General features: G+C 44.8%; 2 protein-coding genes across 2 annotated transcripts; one reads left to right on the top strand and one right to left on the bottom strand.

Moving 5' to 3' along the window:
* Positions 1 to 549: 549 nt before the first annotated feature.
* pkp3a (plakophilin 3a) lies at positions 550 to 12,974 on the top strand. The gene is made up of 13 exons (XM_053885580.1): positions 550 to 839; positions 4,254 to 4,345; positions 4,615 to 5,396; positions 6,118 to 6,241; positions 7,080 to 7,284; positions 8,697 to 8,871; positions 9,500 to 9,617; positions 9,684 to 9,848; positions 9,917 to 10,099; positions 10,165 to 10,318; positions 10,713 to 10,908; positions 11,025 to 11,112; positions 12,244 to 12,974. Exons 1-13 carry the CDS (start codon positions 623 to 625, stop codon positions 12,283 to 12,285), a joined length of 2,541 nt encoding a protein of 846 aa, XP_053741555.1. The 5' UTR covers positions 550 to 622; the 3' UTR covers positions 12,286 to 12,974.
* Positions 12,975 to 13,092: 118 nt separating this feature from the next.
* On the bottom strand, positions 13,093 to 19,271 carry sigirr (single immunoglobulin and toll-interleukin 1 receptor (TIR) domain). The gene is made up of 10 exons (XM_053885585.1): positions 19,093 to 19,271; positions 18,045 to 18,299; positions 17,682 to 17,889; positions 17,489 to 17,616; positions 16,253 to 16,393; positions 16,043 to 16,186; positions 15,885 to 15,987; positions 15,667 to 15,817; positions 15,412 to 15,589; positions 13,093 to 13,663 (listed from the first exon to the last, which is right to left on the bottom strand). The coding sequence occupies exons 1-10, from the start codon at positions 19,160 to 19,162 to the stop codon at positions 13,491 to 13,493; spliced, it is 1,551 nt and encodes a 516-aa protein (XP_053741560.1). The 5' UTR covers positions 19,163 to 19,271; the 3' UTR covers positions 13,093 to 13,490.
* Positions 19,272 to 19,357: the final 86 nt, after the last annotated feature.

Below are 19,357 nucleotides of genomic sequence, written 5' to 3'. Positions count from 1 at the left end.
CATAGGCATATTTAAACACTGAATCAAATCCCAAATAATAGGGATAAATAAAGTCTGTAATAACAGAAGTATTACTAATTGGGGCTAACTACGAGTGACGTCAGACTTTCTCTTGTGCTCATCTGTTGATTCCAACAGAGAATGAAAGGATTAAAAAAAGTACTATGAAATTATTTTAGAAAGAATTGTGTTTTATACAGTAACTGATTCATATTTTAAATTGATTGGTTTTAAAGTTCACCTGAAAAATTGAACAGTCCATTTTCATAATGACCAGTCAGGGACATATTCAAACAGTTGGTTTAAAGTACTATATAATAATAATAGTATTTGATAGATAAGTCCTGAACATTACATTGTTTGCATGTTCAAACAAAAGGTCCCTCACTGGCAAGTGAGTTACTTCGTTTTGTCGTTCCTGGACTTTAGTCAACGTCCGTCGAACAAAGGTAACGTGAAGGGGAGAACTCACCTGCGCGTCAGGTACGTGGGTCCGCGCAGCGAGAGGCCCCGCCCCCACCGAGGCGCAGCTCCGTGTCGAGTCAGCCGGCGCCTGTAGACGGTTCGAGCTGTCGCACTGACGACGTTTCGCCGCTGCCGCTCGGCTCTGTACACCGCCAACATGAGCATTTCAGCCTCAGAGAACGTCTTTCTCTCCGCCCTGCAGCCCAACAGCTCGGTGACAACCTACGGACTGCCGTCAGAAGTGCACCTCGGTGGAACGTCCGGGGACGAGGTGAGCAGAGCCCGGCGGGTCCAGCAGCAGGTCCAGATGAGACTGGCTCAGAAGTCGACACTTCCGCGTCAGAATGGGTCCGCGGCTCACTACGCCATGTCAGGTAGGTCCATAATCGACCTCTGTTTACTTTCAAACATTCAGCAGTTTTCAAGAGCCAAAGTTGATAAAAAAAATAATGTTGGAATATTGTTGAAGTCAAGTGGAAAAAGTCCGCACAGGTGAAGCCAGCAGGTGTAACTGCTGTTGAATAACATATGGACTTTGACCTACAACCTACATTACTTTACTATAAACTGTCTAATGTTAACAGGCGACATTTCATTTAACAACAGAGCTGTGGTTCATACTGTTGCTCAAATGTGGGTGTAATTATGTGATATCTGTGGGATTAAATATTGACACAACAGTTATCTTGAGTTGCTTAAACAAGGAGCTCTAATCCACTATTTGGTGTGCGCATTTGAGCAGGGCATTAAACCTGGAGTGGGATTGTCTTTAAGATTAGAAACATGCATGAGGCATGATTCAATTTGAACACTTGTTATTCAGTGTATAAGACTAATAGAAAGAAGACGCAAGCTTATGTGTTAGCTATTTATTTATGTTCTGTAATGTGATGGAGGTTTTGCTTCGGCAACTGCTGGGTGACAGAGTGTAGGTCGGTTCACTGACACGTGACACAATCGCTTTTTTTTTAATGCTAGTTGTCTATTATTCAGTGTCCCTATACTTTAAAAGACACTTTTAAACTTGAGATGCACAGGCTAAAAATACAATGCGACCTGGAGCCTTAATGGGTTTGAGCGGATTCAAAATTCATGAATTGTGAATGTGTCCATTCAACCCGCTCTCGGGCAGGTAAGCAGAAGCTGGTCTGAATCTATGCTGCATATGATACCTGCGCGTCAGAAAGGGTTAATGTGTAACAGGCCTAAACAAGCGCCGCTTTCATCGGCCCACCTTGATAGCAGACGATCTAAGGTGAAAGCGGCCTCTGTGGGATTGAGTTTCACCTCTGAGTCAGCGCTCACGGGTTCAAAGATGTGCGGGTGCTGTCGTGAGAACCGGCTGCTTTACGGTCTGGCGGAAGATGCCACGTCATAACCGATGCCATTTAGGCACAGATTAGTTCAGGGTGTGCTGGTTGTGGGCGAGTTGCCCAGGTGAGATCCGTCCGTCGTGCAGCACTGGCCTTGTGTGACGTATTGTTTGTGTGAACTGGTGACATGCAGCAGTTTCTGTCTCTCATTCTCACATTCTGACCTTCTTAGATTAAAAGGCTGAAATTTTAGGTTTCTGCTGGAGTGTTTTTCCTCACTCTTGTTCAGCCTCCCCCCCGAGGCTCTGTTGACCGGCTCACAGACATACTGCACATGCCACTTTTAACGGCTGGAATACTTGAGCTCATGCTGCTGATGAGTGCTTGAGCAGACAACACTTGTGGCTGCGTCCTCGGGCTTGTGTGTCATCATAAGCCATGTCTCACCCAGATTTAAGGTGGTAGACACCAGATTTGAGCTGAACAGCATTTCTAAATCACAAATGAGTGGGAATTGCCGCTACGCAGTTATTCTCCCTGTACTTTCTCTTCCTGACGACAGCTCGCAGGGTGTGTCCTGTGTGTTTGTGTCTCAGGTGCGTTGGGCGTTGCCGGGGTTGGGCTGGGGCTCCGCAAGGTACATGTCACTCATTCTTTGCTGCACCAACTGGTTTGGTTTGTGTGTTCAGTCGTAAAGAAACAAGCCTGAAAGTCGTCTTATACCTTCCAGCCATTGCCTGAAACTTGTTTACAGACAAAAATGGAATCTGGTACTAAAACTTTCTTTCATGAAAACTTCAACATGAATTTCTTTTTATTCAGTGAAATGCCCTAAAGGGGTTGTGGTATGATTGTCATAACCACTTTCATCTACTGCAGCATGGCTGTCAAACTCAGTCCCACAAGCTGCCAAAATTGAAGTCAGAAATCTTTTTTTAGTTTTTCCTGTATTAAATTTCTTAACAGAAATCAACATTAGCTAAAAAAGTCACACCCTCTATTTAGCAGTTTTTTTTACCCTACATTGTTAAATGTAATATATATGAAAGCATATAAAAGTAAAAAATCTTTGGCAATCATTTTATTCCCTTATTTTTGGTTGTGGTAGCTGAAACACTGCAAGCTACTTGGTCACAGGGAGGGCACATACTGTCTGTGCTGAGTCGTGCTATTTAAATGTAGTTGTGATCTGAAATGGCTTTGAAATGTAGCACAATAAGTGAGAAATAATGATCATTTTTTCCGTGGCGTGTTGCGTGGCAGCCAAATCGTGTAGTCTGCTCTGTTTAATGTAACACGAGCTGTCACGCTGGCATCAGAAGCGCTGAGGTGCGACGGAACTTTAGTGTCTTCTGGAACTCTTTGTTTTGACTCAGCCAGGTATGACAACCTCATTGGGTCATTTAGGGCTGAAGGCATATATTTTTGGTATTAAGTTTGCATAGGTTTTGTGCAATTGTCTTTTTATCTACTTCTAAGGTGCTTTGTCCTTGCAGCGTCAGTTCTTTGTGTGACAGTCTATCGGCAACAAGTGATTTACATTGTAAACTGCTGCTTTGTTTTCAGTTATACGCAGCGCAACATTAGACCTGTATGTGATAAGGATTACTGCGATTTTTGACGCAGTGTGTAACGCTACCATTCTAAATGTGAGATGAGTTCCCCCTTTGCTTCATTTGCGCATGCTAGCATTGTAGTGAAAGTAGTAGTGAAACTAATAATGCATTCCTGAGACAATACATCACTTTTGACTTAAATATTTTATTTTCCTATTAGTGTTTCAGAAAAACACAATCCATTTGAGCGGGGCTTGTTTCTTCTCTTGTAAGCTTGAAAGTCTACAATGTTTTTAGAGTAGCAAGAATGCTGTCTCATCAATAGCCAATGTAGGAGACAACCTGACTACTGCTTCTTAAAAGCAAAAAATAAATAAATAAGGTAGAACTTATCAAAAAACATGACTTTCCGACATCAACCGTGATCAGTCTGATGCCTCAAACACTACATTACCACACTATTTAGCATTATTTAGTCCTAACATTTTGGAGTTGTCCTGATTTCTATGTGATTCAGAAATTTGGGGAAAATGCCAGCGTTTTCTAATGCGATCGATTTCACTTTAGTTAGAGACACTAGTCTGAAGTGAATCAGTTTCAGTGAAAATGACCCACAGTGATCTGTGAGACATGCTTCTACTTTCACTGCTGTGGGTGTTAAGAGAGGTTCAGCCACGTTTGTAAGGTGATGATAGTTAAATATGGAATGTAGCCTTAATCACGTGTAGCGTTTCACAATGGACGAGTACCTTTGTACTAACAGTCGTAGAACGGTCAATAGTGACAGTACACAGCCCTGGAGGTTCAGCAGTTATTTAATCAGAAGTTAGTTTCTCTCCTGCAGCATTGATGCCTGGCGAGAGCGAGACTTTGAGCTAAGCTTTGTTGTCTTCTAATTCTCAATATTTCTGTCTTACAGACTATGGCGGCTCTTCCACAATGAAATATCAGACCTATAATCCCAATTACTCTTCCAAGTCCTCCTACATGTACACAAACTCCAGAACAATGGTGAGCTCCACTCATGTACTGTGATATCCAGTCTGCATGTGAAGTTTATCCCAGGCCTTCTGCTGGGTCAGTCAGGGACCTTCACGTGTGGTATTTCACAGTGGGCTGCGATGAGGGCTGCTCACATTTGTGAAGTCCACACTCCAAATTCCTGTAGTCCACGAATTCAACATGACAAATGTGTTTTTGTCACAGATGTTAATGTTTGTTTTACTTAAATTTTCGTGCCCCATGAAACTGAAGTTCTCACCTTGTTTCCTCCTCTCCAGGGTCCCCGTGTAGCGCAGAGGTCGGGCTTCAGCTCCAAGTCTGCTGGCCCTGACATGGCCCAGTTTCACAAGATCAGTGTTAGTGGAGGAGGAGGTGGTGGCGGATTCATTAGCGGCGGTGTTGGCAGCGGCGGCGGGGGAAGCACTATGTATCGTGAGGAAGTACGGGTCGGGGGCTACCAAGGCATGACCAGGCCTCGGATGGAGTCGGATGCTATATCGCTGCATTCAATGCCACAACAAATAATGCATGTGAATCCCTGGATTAATGACAACAGTGATGCCGCCAGCTTGATGTCAGACCGCGAAGCGACGCTCAACCGCCAGTACACTCAGAGTGGCATCAATGGCTACAGCACCCAGATGAGGCAAGGAGGGAACGCCATGTCGTCCATGCACAGATCCCTAAGCGGCACGCTCGCCCGTGGTGACAGCATGATGGGAGGAGGAGGCGGCGGCGAGGTTCAACTGGCCCACCAGCAGTCATACAAGGGCCCCGCTTTCCGCACCATCAACAGGATTAATAACCGAAACCGCACGAGCATGGTGTCCATGACGGGGAGCATGCAGCGACAGGTGTCTCAAGGTGCAGCCTCCTTCATGGGAGACAAGGTGGACGGAGGGTTTATCGCGTCTGGAGTGTCCTCCGGTTCCCAGGGGAACCTGATGATGCCCCGTCAAGGCTTGAGCCGGGCCATGTCAGTCAAAAGCATTCAAAGTGTCGGCAGAGGAGCCGACATCTTCCAAACTGACCTGACTGGAAGCATGGGAAACTTCAGCGGGTGAGCTGCAACTTTTTTCCGCTCTTCGCTTAGGAATCTCATGCCACTACTATATAGGTTCATATGAGTTAAGTCGTGTCACAGCTATCTGTGGCTCAACTTGAAGTTGCTGTTCTGGTGAAAGTAAATCTCATTCTGATCGAGCGACATACAGAATCCTGAACTGGCTCTTCTGTAAAATGTCATCGCAGTCTGGTCTGTGAATGTGGGTGGATAAGGAGGACAAGACCAAAACACGTTACAGAAACCCCCTCACCGTTGCCATATCTTAAAATCATGTCACTGCAGGAGAATCCTTTGAATATATATATATATATATATATATATATATATATATATATATATATATATATATATATATATATATATATATATATATACAAGTCACATTCTGAATCTCAAGCTGGAAACATGATCAGCGCTCTACACCTTTCCTCACGACCGCTGCTTGTGTTTCTTTGTGCTTGACAAGGTGTTACGTTGCATGTGTCTGAGAAACAAACAGCACATTTCCCAAAAGCGGCGAGGCCGCTGAACAGTGGCAGTACTGGTTTTGGGTGTGGCAGCTCACATTCAAGCTTTGCATTCACACATCCCAGTGCGTGCAGCGAGCCGCTCTCGCAGACCTGATGGGTTCTCATGACGCGAGAAATAACAGAGCACAGTGAAGGACACCTGGTGTCAGGGCAGTGGTATGATGATAGTTTTCATGTCTCGGCAGGATCAACGCTTTGGACATGGCCACTGCGGTGCAGAACCTGAGAGACCCAGACCCTGAGTTGCAGGTTCTGGGGGCAGCGTACATTCAACATGAGTGCTACAATGACAGTGATGCCAAAAATGAGGTAAAACCTATCAGTCTCAGTCCGCTTAGATAAGCCGTCATATCTATTGCTTTCATACCACTGTGTTCTCTAGAGTGTTGGCACACTGGACTCTGCCCTCTTTACGCCTTCGGCACACAGACCGAGAGCACCATTACAATCACCATAACCTGGCCTTTGATCTGGGCGACAAGGTTTCATAAGGTTGTTTGTCAGCTCCACCTGACAGTTAAAAAGCAGAAGAATTTATTTGTTTTGGTTTCGAATACACATCACCAGTCATGTGGTGCACAAAAATAACAATTAAATATTTGGCTACTGAAACAGCTTCAGTACCTTTTCATAATTGTCACCATTAAGAGATTCATAATGTCCTAATTAAGTTTTTTTTTTTATGAAAAAGAAAATACAAAAATTATATTTTAAACAGTAGATGATGTATGTTTAATCAAATTAATATTGTCATTATCATTATTGTTGTGTTGAATTTTGGAAAATAACTTTGTTTCCCATTGTAAATGTCTCTCAGCTTTGAAGTTCAAATTATCTTTAAAGAAAATCATCTTTTATTAAGAGTAAATAATGAAACCTGTACATTACACTACAATGTTAACATTCGAACTATTTTAAATGTTTTGTCTTTTTTCTGCGTGATGTCAGTGCATTACAGAACAAAAATCAAATAAGTCCTTTGTTTGACTTGTGATATCTTTAGGCTGTTATTTTGAAATGTCTGGTTGTATCTTTGACTACACAAGCACCATTGTTATGTGATTTATAATGTTTTCAGTAGTGCATCCCCTGTGTTTTTGTAGTGGTGAAGTTGACATTCTCACGTGTTTGTCCCTCTGCTCTAAAGGTGCGGCGCTACAAGGGCATTGGTGACCTTGTTCGGCTCTTCAACAGTGAAAACCAGGAAGTTCAGCGGTACGCCACGGGTGCCACACGTAACCTGATCTATGAGAACATGGACAACAAGGTGGCGCTCATTGAAGAGGGTGGCATCCCTCAGCTGATGGAGGCGCTGAAGGAGCCTGACCCCGAGCTCCAGAAGAACATCACTGGTAAGAAATGACTGCAGCTACTGGAGATCTGGGTTCCCCAAACATGCTTCTGTAGGAGATTTTGACTCTGAAATTTAAATGTTGTGTTTCCTGACTGCAAGTGTGTCTACGAGTGTCGTAACTCACCTTCTGTAGCAGGCGTGTCTGACAGACAGACAAGGGGGTCTAAGTTGAGCATGATGAGAGAAGTTTCTGAGATGTAGAAATCAGGAATTCTAATTTGTTTTGAGGCCATTTGTTACCAGTCATGAAAGCGTCAACTGCTGCAGTGCATCATGAAGTTTGTGGTGAGAGTGTCAGAAGGGGAGCGCAATGGAGTTTTCATCAGAAATACTTCCCTATATTATGTAAAAACATCTACTGAGCCTGGTGATGGCTTAGATTTGTCCGAACAAGAGAGGTCCCTCGAGTTCATCTTTGGATATGTTCTAAACACACACACATTCCTTCCTTGAAACTATCACAGAGAAGACCTCTGAGCACTCAGTGAGTCTTGATATTTGGGCGGAACTGGTAGAGGTGATGAGTACACACAGAGGTGGAGTTGCCAGCTTCTCTACGGTGTGTAAAGAGGGGCGAAGGGAGAGTGTGGGAGTTGTCTGGGCCTGTAGACCCGAATGACACCGGCCACACCCTCTCATTCTAGCAGCATCATGGTCTCTCTTCCTGTGACTGTGATGAGTGAACCTCATATGTATAGGACGGCAGAACACTCTCAATCCTTGGCTATTTAAAATTTCATACACTGAAATTAATTTTCAAATTGTAATACTAATTTAAACCTGTTTTGGAGTCATCATGATCTATCATTTTGATGCGGATAATAGTCTATCCAGTGTAGCTCGAGACAATACCAATGTTTGTACTGGACAAACCTCTTTGCAAACAATAGTTTCCTTGAAATAAGCTGAGATTTATTTGTCCTTTAATTATATTTTCTGTGTCACGCTCCTTTCATTGGGTTCTGCGTTGGACAGCGGGCCTGGCTTTGTGAGGAAAGACTTGAAATTGATGGTTGAGTTAGAAAGTAAAGTCTGAGCTGAATATGTTATTAATATTGACCTCAGCAACAGATCTTACATGGATGCCTCGGTCATTAAGTGCAATGTTAATTTGGGTTTAATGAGTTTTTTAAAAGTGTGTTATTATCAAAACACGTGCACTTTTATTTTTTTAGAGTGTTATTCTTATGAATAAACAAATTAAATGGTGAGTTTTTCCACCTTTGTAGAAGCAACAGGTTCTACTCAGGTCCTTGTGTTATTTGCTGAAGTTGCTGTCTCAATCACTGTATTCATTTGATTAGATTTTTCACGTTCAGTATATTTGGCTTTTCATTGAATTTTTTGCTTTCAGTCCGTTTGAAGTGTCACGGTTCCCCAACATTCAGAGATTCTTCCATGTTTGCACAGGTATCATGTGGAACCTCTCATCTAAAGACAACCTGAAGGACAAGCTGGCCAGAGAGGTTCTCCCAGAACTGACCGAGAAGATCCTCATCCCTCTGTCGAGCAGCGACGAGTCAGAAGGCATCAGGCACTCTCCCTCCGAGGCCGACATCTTCTACAACACCACCGGATGTTTCAGGTATGGCTCACCTTATCGCTCACCTCCATGTCTCCTGCTGTCAACCATGTTTGTGCACCGGTGACATGTTCAGGCTGGAAACAGCTTCGGATGAAATCACCACTCCCCTTGAGTTTGTTTGCAAGATCTTGCAGCATTGCTGCACAATCTTGCGTCACTTGTGAGCAAACCTGCTGGTAGTTTCAGATTATCATCCTGTTTGTAGTTCGGACTGTTCTTTGATGCTTGACTGCGTCTGCTGGTGTGACTGTTAAAACAGCCGGAACGCTGCCACTTTGTGTTTAGATCGCAAGTTCAAGTTTGACCGCAATATTTTTCAGGGTTTGTTCTCTGTATTGTATATATTTTCCACAATATATTTGACACCGGCATGCATAAAAATGCCACTTTTTTTTTTTAAATTCCTTTTTAGCTACAGCCTTTTAGGGTAGAGAGTGCAATAGTCATCAAGGATAGTTGGAATATTTTACCTTCAATAGCTGCTGCTGAAAGTGGAGGTTTCTTTTGTAGAAATGTAAACTAATCACAGAAAATGTCAGGCATTTTGCTAAAAAAAACAGCAGTTGAAGCTGCGGAGTGACATCTTCTGTCGCACCTTTGACCTCTTGCTTTTGCCTCATTTGCTCAGGAATCTGAGTTCTGTGAATGAGAAGACCCGTCAGCGGATGAGAGAAACACCCGGGCTGGTGGATTCTTTAGTGAACTACATCAAGGCTTCACTGGCTGACAGCAAGTCAGAGAACAAGGTGAGATTGAGGCGTATGAATTCCACCTCTGAATGTTTGTTTATTAACTTTGCTGTGTGTTTTTAGGGAGTGGAAAATTCAGTCTGTATCCTGAGGAACCTCTCCTATCAGCTCTACTCTGAGATGCCTCCGTCGGCTCTGAACCGCCTTGAAGGCCCCTCCAGAGCTGAGGGGTCTGGGAAGGGAGAAGCCATCGGATGCTTCACGCCTCAGAGCAGGAAGGCCAAAAATGTATGCAGACCTGAGCTAGAATTCTTCTCCTCTAGACAATCAGTGTGATGTTTTCCCTTCTTTAACAGAGCATGAACCAGGATCTGACCACCTTCTCAGAGGTGTCCCGGATCCCCAAGGGAGTGGAGTGGCTGTGGCACCCACAGATCATCGGCGTGTACAAGCAGGTTTTGACTCAATGTGAGATCAACGCTACCACCCGCGAAGCAGCTGCTGGAGCTCTGCAGAACATCACAGCTGGAGATAAGAGGGTCAGAGACTGTGAATATTCACCCTCGTGAAGCTCCTGTTCTCACGTGGCCTCTTTGTGATGCAGTGGGCTTCGGTTCTGAGCCGGCTTTCTCTGGAGCAGCAGAGAGTTCTTCCGGTTCTGTTGGACCTCCTGCGCACCAACAATGACCTGGAGCTGCGATCTCTCACGGGTTTCCTCAGAAACCTGTCCCGCCACGCCAGAGACAAGAATGACATGGGTCAGTCTCCTGTTTGGTCACCATGGTGACACTTGGGATGTGTTTCAGTGAATCGGACGGGACAGATTTACGGCTCCCATTAGATCAACTTGCAGCAGTGTGAGAAATGAAACCTTCAAGTGTTGAATTCTCAAGAGCAGGAGAGTTTACGTTCATCTAGTGCATCCACACGGAGACGGGATTCTCTTATTCAACTGTTGAAGGTGCAACATTTGAGCAGTCTGTGGAAGCACCTGCAGTCGACCCCTTTAACTTAAAGTGCATTCGGGTTCATGTCCCGTTTGCACCTGAAACAATCGCTTGTCCACATCAACTGTATACCTCCACATGAATCATGAAAACACAGAAACTTCCAGGTGAATTGTGCACCAATTGATGTGCCGATGCTCCACAGCAACAAAGGTAGTGAACCACCTGGTGACCAAACTCCCAGTGGACGGACACCAGAAGGAGCCATCCAGCGACGTGGTGGTCAACATCTGCGGTGTCCTCAACAACCTGGTGACCAGCAGCCCCGTCGCCGCCAGGGACATCACGTTCTTTGACGGTCTTCCCAAACTCATCGCCATCAAGGAGACACAAGACACCAAGTGAGTGGGTGTTGTCTGTGAGACCGACTGGCTTCTCCGTTTCCGTATCAGTGAAATGGGCTTGAGCTCGCTACATTCCTGCCGTCCTCTCACAAGTGTGTGAATGTGTGTCTCAGCCAAGGGAAGATGAAGGCCTCCAAGGCAGCTGCCACAGTCCTCAGCAACATGTTCCAGTACAAGAAACTACATAAAGATTATAAACAGGTAAGACCCAGAGTAACAGTCCAGACCTGGTTAGAAATGCTACGAAGAATTTGTGGTGTCATGGATGCCACGCCCTTCTGATAAAAAGTGAGAGTGACGGCTGTGACATTTGTCACTCAACAAACAGCGGTTCCTTAACTGCTGATTCAGATACACACATAACTTGCACTTTCAGTCGTGTGTGTCCTGCTCAGTAAGAAACGCAGATTTACTGTCTCTAACAGATTAGAACTTGCCCCTCCCGAGGGTGCAGCACCGGGCGGGTTCTCCAGGGAACAAGACCCAACACCTCCAAATATGCTTTTATGCTGCTATTAACCATAGATGTCTTTATTGCATGTAACTCTGCAAAACATGAGAAAACTGCCCGTGCCGTTTGTGTTGTGAAGATCACGCCAGGAATTTCTAACCAGCAGTGAGTCGTTGGACACATTCCTTCAAACGTCAGTCTCCTTTTGAGTTACTGCTCACTACTTCTTCCATGAAGCTTCTCTGTGGTTAGGGCTAAAATAGAGTGGAAAGTCGGCTGGGACCGGCCCTTTGAGGTGGCTGCCACTGTACGACCAGTTCCTCACAACGTAATAAACAATCTGTTTGTATCCCACAGTTACTGGCTAGAAAGCAACTTGTGTATTTGAACACTGCAAACTTTGTGAGCCATGATATTGACCAACACTGGGGATGATCGAAAAAAAGGGTTTTTGCGAGGCAGTTTTTATCCCTGGGGCTGAAGTTCGACACACTTAACAGAGATTTCCAAAGTGTCAATCAAACCCAATCAAACTGTTGTATGATTCCAAAATCTTCCCTCACCAGACTAGAAATGTCATTTAAATGCATGGAAACATGCTTGGTTGCTCTGCTCCAAGGCTCTTGGGGCTCTTTACCTTCTCTGCTCCCTCAGTAATCCATTTCATAATCTCATCTGATGTGTTCATACCTTCAGTTATGAACCAGAAATTCTGGCTCCAATCCCCAAATTCAAGCCTCCACTGCCTCTGATCTGAGACCGACAACCAAGCGCCTGAGTGTTTGTGCAGCCATGAATTATAAAACAAACCCGGCGCTTCTTCCCAGCATACTTCACAGCTCTCAATATTAATATTCCGATGTGCTCTCTGTGTCTTGCAGAAGGGATACCAGAAGCGGGACTTCCTGGATGCGACCCTGTAAAAGTGCAAAAGCCATACGAATGTAACCAAAAGATAAAGGACTCAGAAATGGATTTCACTTTTGTCAAGGCACATGAGAGTTCCCATGAGGGACCAGCTGTGTGCACCTTTACTTGTTTAAACACTGTATGTTTAGTGTGGAATCAGGGATTTTTATTTGTCTGAAAAGGTATTCACAAATATATGTACTGAGTGTACTGTAACACTGAAAAACTGTTTTGAATATACACGGTCTGTGCCTTCACGTTTCCGCTTGTTCAAAAACATGATTGTAAATACAGCTCTCTCTCTGCTCCAGCAATGTCCCTTTTATATTGTTTTTATATGCTCTTTTATAAACTGTAGCTGCGAATGTGTGCCAGGAATGTGTTGTTCGTCATGAGAAATGAATGTAACCAGAACGTGGTTGGGGGGAAATGTATATATGCTTTGATTTAGACGGTGAATTCCCAAGATCAGTGCTGTACCGGTTCATGTCAAGTACGAGTTTTTAGACATTATTTCTTCTTCGCTTAGATCATGTGACATACAGTAAGGTGCAAGCGTGTGTAAGAGAAGAGTGAGGCAGAACAAATGTAATATTGTGTTTTAAAAGTCTGCAATGTAAAGTAATATTTTTGACCAAATCTATTCTCTGCTAACTTTGATTGTCATCTGGATTATTTTGGCTAATAAAGATTTTAAAATGAGCAGGCAGAAAGTTGCTTACATATTTGTTCCTGCTCAGACAGGACCATCGGACCTGCTCTCACTCACTCCGGCTATATCTAGTCATAGGAGGGCAGAGATCAGAAACAGCTCCCGAGACGCACCAAACCGTTTTATTCAGGCGTGAGAACACACCTGCAGCAAACTGTGAGCACAGGATTCAAACCTCACGAGACGTGGTCAGGTGGTAAAACTAAATTCAAATGAACACAAACTGGCTTACTCACGGCTCCTGCGCCCCCTTTTGGAGACGGATACACACAACTGGCAGTTAAATGTGTTGAGTCATAAATACTTTTTTTTTCATATCATATCAAGCATTGTTAAAGTCAAAGTAAAACGCCTCCGTGTGAAAGACAGTAACAGTCGGCCGTTCTGTATTCTGAGAACACATTGACTTGCTGAGGGCTTCATCACAGAAAGTGATAACAATGTCACAGAGTGTTTATTATTCACAATAAAAAAAGTCACTTGGCACTCAAAAGGTCAATCTAGAGTTCAAATATCGTTTTCTGTCACCAGACAGTAGAAGTCAGAGCGAGCTCCGTAGTTGCGAGATCCCAGATCTGACACATCAATGTCCGAGGGTTTGGGACGATGGTGTGTGTTTGGATCCACGGGAAGGACTGGAGCTCTGCATGACATGGCCTTATACACAGGGTGGCGGACCCCTGCAAACAGCCAGGAAAAGCGTTACAACAAGTACTGGATGGATTTACAACTCTTAATAATATCCTGTTTTCTATGTTTCATTTATCTTTACACGTTTCCAGTAGGGATGCTCCGATCGATCGGTCACCGATCATGATCGGCCGATATCAGTGTTATCGGTGATCACTACCAGACATTTCCAATCACCAACCGATCACGTGTGACAGCCAGCACTGGTTGTGATGCGTCTGCATTCTGCAAGTTTTTTCTATTTTTTACCTCCTTGAAGAAGTATATTAAAAAATTTAATGGTTCATTTTTTTCTCCTCATGTACACAGAAGGTCTCATCATTTTGATGGCAAATTCATTGTCAATCCATGTGATCGGTATCAGTGATCGGCAGCAGAAATCCTGATCGGAGCATCCCTAGTTTTAAGCACCCTTTAAAATCTTTTTTTAATAAATGATCAACTTTTCGTTGGACACCAGTCAGTTCCCAACACAAACACATGGACACACAGACTAGTTATTTTATTGCGAGCCCACTGGGAAGGAACAGACTTTCGCCAGACGTCACAGGGCAGCCACCACCAGCTCCAGGACGTCTGACGCCATGACACTCCTCCGTGGCTAGACCTCCACGTACCGTGGAGCCACGGGTCAGGTCGGGTTCAGGACGTTCCTCCTCCATACTTCAGTCAGTGTGGCTTTCATTCCTGGCGTCTCCTCCTGTAAGCTCTACATCCCAGTGGTCATGTGTGTCTCAGACTGGCACACGCTGCCACGGCAACAACACCCGTGCAAACGTCACCACCTCCTCCCTTCTTATTGATTCCCAGCTAATCTCATATTCAAAGGTACTCAACTGAGTGACATATTTGTATTGCGTCAACATCTGTTGAGGGATACATAAGTTATGGAAACAGCTAGTGAGTGGCTCCTGACCTGTTGACTAAGGCTGATGAAGAGGCTTCTGCCAGCTGTTGCTAGAAACCCCAGCTGCAGTTTCCAGGATGCTGTCTGGAAGCGCTGAATCCCTGTGATATGTGAATGTGCATGCACATCTGGTGGGACGGCCTCCGAACTGGTTCAGAGCAGTTTGAAAGAGACCCCGGCCCGGGTGTGGATGAGAACCATTATGAGGAGTCAATCGCTTTTCCAAACTTATGTAATACCCCTTCTTTGAGCTAGGAGGGCGTCTGGGCGTCTGCAAAACATGAAAAAATGGACGCCCAATTCTGGACTGTAGCTTGGCCGCCAGATGCCACCATACACCAGCATGGTGGCCAAGCTACGGTCGCAAACCGGCCGTCCATTTTCTCATGTTCTGCAGGCGCCCAGACGCCCTCCTAGCTTAAAGCCTGTACCCCTTAAACAACAGTCCACTCAGACCTCATGTCATTTTCAACAGAGCTATAACATGGTCTCACTTCCAGCTACTGACCTGTCGGAGTGTAACATGCCCCTCCACCCCGTCTGCATGAGACGATCAGCCTGACTAACCACTATTTGAGCCATTATCTCTTCTGTCGATTCCAGCTCTGCTCAGCAAACCAGAACCGAAGAGTCTGAGCGAACAAACTGACAAACCTCTTTGCCCTTAAATCTGTTTGCTGTCTCTTACCGGGAGCATTGCACAAGCACTGGAGCAGAAAATATGTGCAAGCTCATCATGAGGAGGTTAAACATTAACAGGAGTCCAAACTGCGGCTGTTAGGTTTGAACTTGTGGAGTCCAAACACTTCAAACAGGGATTTGTCTAGTTACCTAAATCTCCAGCCGGGTCAGTGTCAGCACGGCAGTCCAGGTAATCAGGGTTGAGGGAGAGCATGGGGTCCTTGTCATCCTGCAGAATGGTCTGAGGGTCTCCGGCTGACTGGCTGTGAAAGACCACCCGGCGAGGCATGGCTAAGGCCAGCTCCTTCCAGAAGACTGATGATGGAGTCTGGGTTTCCAACAGAAAGAAGAGCAAATGTGCCTTCAGATGTCAGCAGAAACCCTTGAGCTTATTTTGGCTCTCACCACTGAGTTGTGCTTCCAAGTCAGGATGGTGAGTCGGTGCTGATGCTCAGAGAGCTGCTGCTTGACCTCAGGTCTCATGCGTTTGCTCTGCCCCTCCAACACGATGAGTATAGGTTGTCGGCTCAGCTCCAGCAGATGCTGCAGACCCTCCCTAAAACCACAGTGCCATGATTCAAGGTTGGTTTACAGTCACTTCAGGTGAGGAGATCTGTGCTCACCGGAAGCTGTTGGAGCACCAGTCCTGCTCCATGTACGCGTGAGAGAGCAGCACGATGAGACGGCGAGAGCGACTGATGTTCATGAGCAGCTCGGCGGACGGCTCTGCGCTCACACAGGTCAAACACTGATTCACCTGAACTGAAAAGTTGGATCTCACCTCGGCCAGGGAGGATGTCGTTCTCATTGAGGTGAACCTTGTAGCCATTTTTGTTCTCCAGATGCGGTTTGAGAATGAAATTGACAAACTTCCTGTCGTAGTCGTTGTTGACGTACGAGATGTAGGCGTCATACAACCTCCCGTCTGGAGACACAAGTCAAACCTGTCATCCCTTCGCTCCCCACACACAGCCACAGCCACTGGTCTCACCGTTCAGTTCATAGTCCCCATAAGTGTTGCGGTACCAGAGCTTGATGTTGAGGTGACACCTGGAGTACACCACCGCCGCCACACCGAGGAGGAGGAGGAGGACGAAGGCAGCGGTGACTGCAGCCGTGTGGCTCGGGCTGCCTGAGGACACGCACTATTTAGTTACTAAACCTGAAATATAGTCACGAAACAATACGAGTGTCTCTTTACAAATCAATAGCAGCAGGCTGTGGAAAGCTTCTGTCAACAACTTTAATGTCAGTTGCCATGGCGATCAGTGGCCAGTGCTGTGTCCATTAGTCAATTACGCAGTGATAGAAAAACGTTAGACTCAGTTTACTGAGGTCTAGACGCCGCGTCAACAGCCCATACATCCCGGTCAGAAAAAGAGCACCGGCCAGATAAAACACAAACTCATTATTTGGAAGGATTTTCATCTTGCTCCACAGTGGAATAGAACATATTTCCGCTTGTGAATAGCGTAGACAGTTACTCAGCATGTTGGTACTTTTTAAGGTTTTATGTAAAGTTGACTAGTATTCATCGACGAGGACACTTTGTTATCTGCCAAGATACAAAATCTATTTCCACGACTGTAGAGTACAGTCAATGTGCTGTTGGAAACTTTGACACATAGATTTTCTGGAATCGGCTGATGTCATGATTCAGCTAAATAGAGGGGTTAAGAAACAGCATTAAAAGTTACGTTGTAACTCTGGAATGTCACCTCTGTTCATACACATTAGCCTACAACGCTACAGCGTCCCACATCGGAACCTTTGTCTTATCTGGCCCTTTTGAGGTTCGTGTGAAGCCAACTAAGCAGAAATCATTTCATATTTACGTATTTAATTTCAAATCTCTCATGACTTAGTGTCTCTTAGTGACTTAGTGACTTAGTGACCTTTTCTATTTTGTATGATTTTAATGATCATGCTCACAATCTGCTCCCACCGTTTCCAGATCTTCTCAGAATATATTTGGTCATATAGTGGACTAAGCATTTTCACCTCTTTTTATGGGAATCTATGTGAAGATCTTAGTTTCGCCTTGTAATAATAATTGTACCTGTATAACTATTTAGTTTTACACATCTAAAACTGACAGATTTTATCAGTTTCCAATGCCTTTTATGTTACCTTGATGCACTGAAACACCAGGAAATAAAAGCGAATGAAAACCTAATGGAATAAAAGACCAGTTTCCCGAAAACGCACAGAAGTTAGCGGAGCTTACTCGCACTCTGCAGGCTGAAGTCGGTGCTGATACTTCTCACACTGCAGCTGTACAGACCAAAGTTCTTCCTATCTGTGAGGCTGATCACCAGCAGACTGCTCACCACCAGCTGCCTTTCAGTTGGAGACCTGCGAATCAGGAAAGACGACTTGATCTCTGCAGTCAGACGAGATGGAATTTCTCTCTAACTAACCATGAGGAGGTGTTTTGCACCAGCAAGGTGAGGTTACTGAGAGGAAGCCCATCTTTTTTCCAGCTGAGCGTCGTGTCACATGGTTTCTCACTCGGGTCCCAGGGGAGTTGAGCTGTGCAGTTCAGGTTGATAGTGGATCCAACCTTCCCAAAAACCTTAGTCACATCTCCTTGAGGCTTAAATTCCGGCGGTCTGGAGCACAAGGACTCTGTTTGATGACACATATTTGTAATAGCTCGACACAATAGGGGCTTTCATGGACCAGAACTCAATTACTCTTCCCAGGTGTTCAGGACCAACCCCCCACATTAGCTTGTGGAGCATCCTCACCCGGCCGAGGTCACATGAAAGTCGAATACTCACCCTTTACCCAGATCTGTGCGGTCGATGTGTTTCCCTGAAGTGAGCAGGTGTAGTTTCCGCTGTCTTCCAGTCTCAGGGTGGGAAACTCTAAGAAGCTTTTTCCCAGCTGGCTATCGAGCGGCAGACAGTTTTTAAACCATTTTGGTGTCTCAGACTCAGAAGACTTCATCGGGCAGTTCAGTCTGAACGGAGGAGTCTGCTGTCCTGAGAACAGAACCTGCTCCGTGACGCTCCCAGCTTCCACACAACCCTGTGCTGCAACAACAGATACAAATGACCAAGAATCTTGGAGAAAAGTAATGTAGTGACAGAGCGTTCAGAAGCATCGAAGCAGATGTGGAGCACATGGAAACTAAAGTCCATTGTATTATACGTTCATACAGGAAATGTAACTGCTAAATTGTGTACAAAATAAAATATGTAAAACTAACAGTCATTTTTAGAGAAATAAATTGTAAATAAAATGAACTTCAATGCAGTCAGTAGCAGTAGCAGTATTGTAAAACCACGTTGAGTGAGTTTGTTCAAAACTTTGTCAACAGTAGACAGTGACCTGAAAACCACTTGTCTGATGTGTCACAACAAAAATGTCTCCACAGAGGAACGACAGTCACTCCATGATTCCATTTTTACTTTTAATATAGTTTTTACTACCTAGAAATATAGTATGTCGTTTTAACAGGGAAATAATGTCGAAAAACTGTTTGTTTTGATCATTAAGATTTGGGTTGAGAAGCATTGTCCTTGAAGATTTCTTGAATTCACTTTCTTATGGTCAAAGAAAAGCAGGTTAACCCTTCGAAGAAGAAGATTTCTGGGTGAAGTGAAACAAAATATTACACATCCGGGTGTAAAGTCCGGGTCGAATGCTGTTGCCAGGCAACCACATGTAGGGCAGCAGCTACGGTGACCCTGAACATACTAAACCCATGAGAGATTTTATTGCCAAAACAACACTTCACATCCTCGAAATAACAGTCAGTTTATGAGTGAAGCCCTCAGATAAACCTTAACGCATTTAAATAAATCACATTTTCTGAATTCCTACCTTCTGCGAGGACGGAACGATCCAACGACCCGACCAAAGTCAAAATAAAACCTAACCAAACCGCCGCCATGAGTCTTCCTCCAGACGACGCACTTAAATGTCGTCTTCGTTAAAGTAGCAGCAGGGTTTTTTGTTTCGAAGGTGGCGATGGTAGTTTCACACAGTGCACCTGCAACACCTGAAACTCTCCTATTGGCCCCGCCTCGTCACGTGGCGTCTTCTTGTTATTACGTGAAACTCGAGAGGGGTCAGTGTGTAGCACAAG

The sequence above is a fragment of the Synchiropus splendidus genome, chromosome 14 (assembly GCF_027744825.2).
Source record: "Synchiropus splendidus isolate RoL2022-P1 chromosome 14, RoL_Sspl_1.0, whole genome shotgun sequence".
In the NCBI taxonomy this organism is placed as follows: domain Eukaryota; kingdom Metazoa; phylum Chordata; class Actinopteri; order Syngnathiformes; family Callionymidae; genus Synchiropus; species Synchiropus splendidus.
This window is presented reverse-complemented; position numbering and strand designations above follow the sequence as displayed.